This window comes from Monoraphidium neglectum, assembly GCF_000611645.1.
Source record: "Monoraphidium neglectum strain SAG 48.87 unplaced genomic scaffold scaffold03867, whole genome shotgun sequence".
Taxonomy (NCBI): Eukaryota; Viridiplantae; Chlorophyta; class Chlorophyceae; order Sphaeropleales; family Selenastraceae; genus Monoraphidium; species Monoraphidium neglectum.
Genome location: NW_014009762.1, coordinates 1 through 5,481, shown reverse-complemented (window position 1 = coordinate 5,481; position 5,481 = coordinate 1). Strand labels below are relative to the sequence as shown.

General features: G+C 66.0%; 1 protein-coding gene across 1 annotated transcript; it reads right to left on the bottom strand.

Moving 5' to 3' along the window:
• Positions 1 to 1,410: 1,410 nt before the first annotated feature.
• MNEG_13503 (hypothetical protein) lies at positions 1,411 to 4,529 on the bottom strand (the record flags this gene model as incomplete). Its single annotated transcript, XM_014038025.1, has 5 exons — positions 1,411 to 1,997; positions 2,479 to 2,599; positions 2,820 to 3,089; positions 3,324 to 3,626; positions 3,798 to 4,529. The coding sequence occupies 5 exons, from the start codon at positions 4,527 to 4,529 to the stop codon at positions 1,411 to 1,413; spliced, it is 2,013 nt and encodes a 670-aa protein (XP_013893479.1).
• Positions 4,530 to 5,481: the final 952 nt, after the last annotated feature.

Below are 5,481 nucleotides of genomic sequence, written 5' to 3'. Positions count from 1 at the left end.
CCCCCGCCGCCGGCTGAGACTCCAGCCGTGATCGGGGCTTCAAGCGCGCCGGCGTGCCCCTGGTCGCGCATACTGGCGCTAGCGGCGGTGTCGTCGGCGGCGTCATCGGTGTCGCCGTCGCTGGTGCCGGCGCCGGTGGGGGGCTTCCATAGCACCTTGGGTGCGCCCGGCTGGGGCAGCGGGTGCGCGCTGGCGCCGGCGGTGAGGCCCTGCCCCGTAAGTTTGAAATCTGCGATACACACATATATGAGAACACGACGGTTTCACCGTATCGAATGGTACCATACACACAGCTGCCGGGCATTCAACGGGAGCTGTGCCTCACGAGATCGGTGCTGCTGCTGTCGCGAGGAGCAATGGGCCTGCCGCAAGCAATCGAATGAATGCGCACCGTACAATTGAAGCAGGTCTGTGCCCTGGGACACGGCTGCTGCCTGGTCCAGGCTAGTGTATGCCCGCTCAGCACCAACCCCGCCATCCTCAGTGTGCTGCTGTTCGTTGTCCATGTGGCTGCGCCGTGACTTGAATGGTTGAAACTTAATCTGATGATAATAATGCAAACACCAAGCCCCCTTGTGATTGGCCCCGATGAGTTTGCCGCCAGCGCAGCACACCGCTGATGTCACTTCCGCTCACACAATTGTCACTGCTCCCGCAACTGCGCGCACCAACTGTCGCGTCTGTACTGAAAGTTACTCATCATGGTGATGTTTTGCTCCTTGCACACCGCATCCGCCCTACGATCCCAGCGGTTGTGCGGCAGAACCAAACCCATGCGGCATCGACGAGTTGTGACTCACCGGGTGAGGTGCGTCACATGCACACAGGCGGAGGTTCAGGCGCGGCGCAAAAAATCGGACGAAGCGCAAGTTGATAAAGTCATCATAGCAACATCCGTATTGTAATGACACAAGCACGTTTGAAAATCACGAGGGTAGGGTTTGGCCAGCAAAGCGTGGAAACGTAGCATGGGGCAATGCAAGATGAATCCTAGTGCCGAGGAATCCATGGTCTGAGGCCTCCAGCATGCTGTGAAGGAAGGGGAGACCTGCGCCTCCTTGGACCAACAAGAACCCACAGCTTGCCCCTGGAATACCTCGATTCCCTGTAAAACAAACGTATTGTAAGGATCAGCGGTCAGGACCCCGAATACAATGCAGGATGCTGGACTCGCTTGCGCGCTCGCCTGCCCTGCCCACCCTTCAGCAACGGGGGCGGTGACCTGCGGGGCCGCGGCGGCAGCCGCCTCCCAGATGAGTCTGGCTGTGGCGGACGCGGCAAAAGATATTAACGACAATAGACACTGCTTTGCTTTGCCAGCAGCGAGGCACAGCCTCCGCTAAGGGACACCCCCGGCACATACAGGAAAAACCACACCTACCAGCCCGTCATCCCCCCTCCCCCCTGCCCTCAGCCGCCCGGGCACAGGCGCTCCGCCGCGTCCCGCGCCGCCCGCAGCGCCGCCCTGCACGCCCCGACGCACGAAAACGCGCTGCGCTCCGGCAGGCACGCGAGCGCGCGCCGCGCCGCGTCGGCGGCGCGGCGCGGCTCCTGTATCGCGTCGCACGGCAGCGCCGCCACCGCCGCCTGCAGCGCCGCCGCCTCTGATGCATACTCCCAGCGGTCGGCTGCGGCCCCGCCCCCGCCGCCGGCGCCGTCCGCCCTGATGGCGGCCGCGCCGTCCGCCTGTTCAGGTCGCGTCTGGGGACGCTGCTGCTGCTGCTGCTGCTGCTGCTGCCGCTGCGGCTGCTGCCCTTGCGACCGCAGGTGGTGCTTGTCGCAGCCAGCACCACCGCCGCCAGCGGCATCGCCCCGCGCCTCTCCCAGTCCCGCCGCGGATGCCGTCGCCGCCGATGCCGCCTGCGCGTCTTGGTAGGCGGCAATCAGCCCCATCTTCGCGTCGCCTCCGAGAATCAGGGGGTAGAGGCTGCAGCCGCCCGTCAGCGCCTGCTGGATGGCGGCGGCGCTGTCCAGGCAGACACCCAGGTAGCCGTAGCCTGCGGCGCGCAAATGCGGGTGAGCGGGGCGGCGGGGGGGTGGGGGCGCGTTGCTTGGTGTTGGAAGTTGGAGGGGCGGCAGACACCCAGGTAGCCGTAGCCTGCCGCGCGCGGCGTTAACGGTGAGCTGGGGTTCGAGGGTTGGGGGCGCGCCGCTGGTGTTGGCAGAGGCGGAGGGGCGAACGAGCGCATACGAGGTCGTTTAAATGAAGACGATCCAGGGTGTAGCAGTTGTCAGAGAATATCAAGGCCAACCCAACAGCCCGATGGCCTCCTCTTGCGCATGCACGTGCACACACACAGACTCTTGCGCGTGCGCGCGCGCGCACACACACACACACACACACACACACACACACACACACACACACACAGACTCACCTCTAAAAAGCCGTACGCACATACATGCCACACACGGACACACACAGTCACACGCAAACAGCCGTTCCCATACACAGGACACATACACAGACACACTCACCTCCAAACAGCAGCCTGTCCCTCTGACCCGCCGCGTTGACCACCACTGTCGCCGCCGTGAGCATGCGCACCGCGCGCTGCCGCGCCGCCGCCGCCGACAGGTCCCCCAAGTTGTGCAGGGTCTGCGCGCAGCGGACGCACGAGCGCCCGCACAAGCCCGTGTGATGTCAGCGAGCGTCAGCGCCGGCGCGGATGGGCGGCCGCCGGCATGCCCGGCCTTCGCCTGGGCCATGGCCCCGGCCCCGCAGCAGCACCAGATGTGTGAAAAGCCCCAAAGGTTTGCGCGGAGCGGAGCGCAGCAACAAGTCATGCCACCTGGCCGCCTCCCCGCCTTCCACCCACCTGGAACGGCGCGCCTGCGGCCCACGCGCGGTCGAGGCAGGAGTAGGAGCCCCACCCTGTGAACCCGTTTATGTTGAGGCACCACTCCAGCGCAAAATCCGGCAGCAGCCCGCCGTCCCCGCCGGCCCCGTCGCCGCCGCCCCCGCCACTGTCGGGCCCGCCGCTGTCGCCGCCGCCGCGGCCGCCGGGCCCGCCGCCGGTAACGCTGACGACGACGCTCGCGTGCGGCATGAGGGTGAGCACGTCCAGCGTGCGGCCGCGCTCGTCGCGCTGCAAACAGGGAAGCGCGGCGGCCGCGGGCGGGCGCGGGGGCGCGGCGATGGGGCACGCGGGCGGGAGCTGGGAACGTGGGCGCGGCTCGCAGGCCTTCACGACCGCAGGTATGCCCTGGAGCAGTGCCAATGAATTCTTCTGGAGCCACGAACTGTCGTCTGCAGTGAAGACCGCCGGCCCCACCCCTGCATGTGCACGCTGTCCACTGCAGCTGCTGCCTTCGCCGCTCACCGCCCAGAGGCCCGTGCGCAGGGGGTAGGCGATCGGCACCTGCAGCCATCCGCCGTCCTCGGCCCTGACGCTCAGACCGTAGCTGAAGCTGGTTATGTTTGACCGCAGCGTGATCTCGATCTCGTAGCCCTGACCCTCCAGCTCCCGCACGAGATCTTCGACCGTCGAGACCGCCGGGCCGTCCGGCGTCACCCGCACGAGGAAGGGTGACGCCACGGTGACGTCATCGGCGCTTCCCTCGGGCAGCAGGCCGGGCGCGCGGGGCAGCCCGCGCATTGCGTTGCCGGTCAGGCGGTTGAACACCTGCGCCGCATGGGATTGCCATACAAAGTACTACTGTATCTGGCTCATATCTGCAGCGTCGCGCTGTCTGCTGGAAGCACGCCGTTGGGACATGCGAGGCGACGGATGGGCGGTGGATGGGGGTACAGCCCAGGCATGGACGAGGGCAGCGATCAAGCGCCGCTCCCGCACCTGAGCCATCAGCCCGCACACGGCGGTGCCGGCGGCGGGGAAGGTGAGATGCAACCCGCCGTTTCCAATACAAAGATCCGGAAGAAGTTGCGACGCAGGGCGCGGCTCGGGGCCAGGCACGGGGGACGTGTCGGCCGCGGCTTCCGGGGTTATGCCCAGCAGGCCCAGCACGGACTCTGGGGTCAGCAGCAGCGGGTTTGGAAGTTGAAGGGGGGCCGCGCCCGTGGCCGCGGCCGGCGGCGCTTTGCCGCCCTGCAGCAGCAGGTGTAGGGGACCTTCCTCGCGCAGCGCCGCCTGCGCGGCACGGCCGGCGGCGGTCGGCTCGCGCGGCGGCAGCTGCGGATTTGCAGGGGCGCGCAGGCGCCACCATGACGGTTCGACGTGCTGCTGCTGCTGCTGCTGGTGGTGGTGGTCTGCGGCATGCGCTCCCGGCCCCGCCCGCGCCTCCGCCTCGTGGCGGCGCGTGCGCGCCGCATACTGATGCACCGTCTGCCCGAACGCCACCATATCAAGCGTCGACACCGCCGCCTGCAGCGCGCGGCCGGCGGACAGGCCGGGGAAGCTGCGCAGCAGCCCGCCCACGTCGTCGTCGCGCCGCCACGCGGCCGGCAGGAACACGGCCAGCGGAAGCGCAGCGGTCAGGCCGTATTTGTCAGCGGCGGACACGACGGCGCGCTCGTATGAGAAGGCACCTTGGGGCTGGAGGCTGGAGAAGTAGGCTCCGAGGGACATGAGGCGCAGCTTGTTGAGCGGCGGCGCGGCGGCGACGGCCGGGTCTAGCTCCAAGAAGGAGAGGAGGCTGTGGTGGCGAGGTGGGCGGGGATGGATCGGGGCGGGCCATGATGCGGGGCGGTGGACCGCGGGAGTTTGGGTGGGTGCTGAAGCATGCAGGGGAGCTGTACATGGTGGCCAGGCTTGTGAGTGCGCTTTGTCGCGCGCGCCCTGGTGGCACCTGGCCTGAGATGCCCTTGACCATGCCGGGCGCACACGCACCCGGTGGTGACCTTGGACGCCTGCGTCACCTCCGATCGCCTGAGAGTTTTGACAGCGAGCTTCTTTTGCAGCTGCTTACGGGTGCGACTCCGCCAGAAAAGCACAAGCAAGGCGATGGCAGTCACGATGCCTCCCAACGCCCAGGATATGCCGAAGAAAAGTATATGATCCGATGATCTATGTATACTACACGCTGGAGGCAGAGCAGACGACATAGTGATCTATGCTGTGGAGATGCATGCAGACAGCCTCGATCTACAGTCTAGATCGGGGGCGCGATAGGTTTTCTATACTCATCTATTTATCTGCAATACCACTGGACTCAGATGATCGATCATCAGACAAAATGCACTCCATATGCTATGCCGTGTGTGTGCCAAGTGTGAACGCGTCTTGCCGTTTGCCCGTAGTGTAGTTGGGCCAGCAATCTTTTTGTTTTATGCATAGGAAGCGGCGTCTTTGCAGTCAGCAATCTTTCGAACTCAACCGCACGTGATTACCGCACCCGCCTGGCTGTGAGCGATATACACCCACACACAAGGAACCGGGGCAGTGTGGAGGCTGGTTGCGCGTGACAGCTGTCGTGCACAATGGGCGCTGGTGCGCAACGGGCGCGGGCGCGGGCTGTGGCCAAGCAACCCAATGCAGTGCGATCATGACTGATTACCCCCTGGGGACGGCGGGCGTGAGG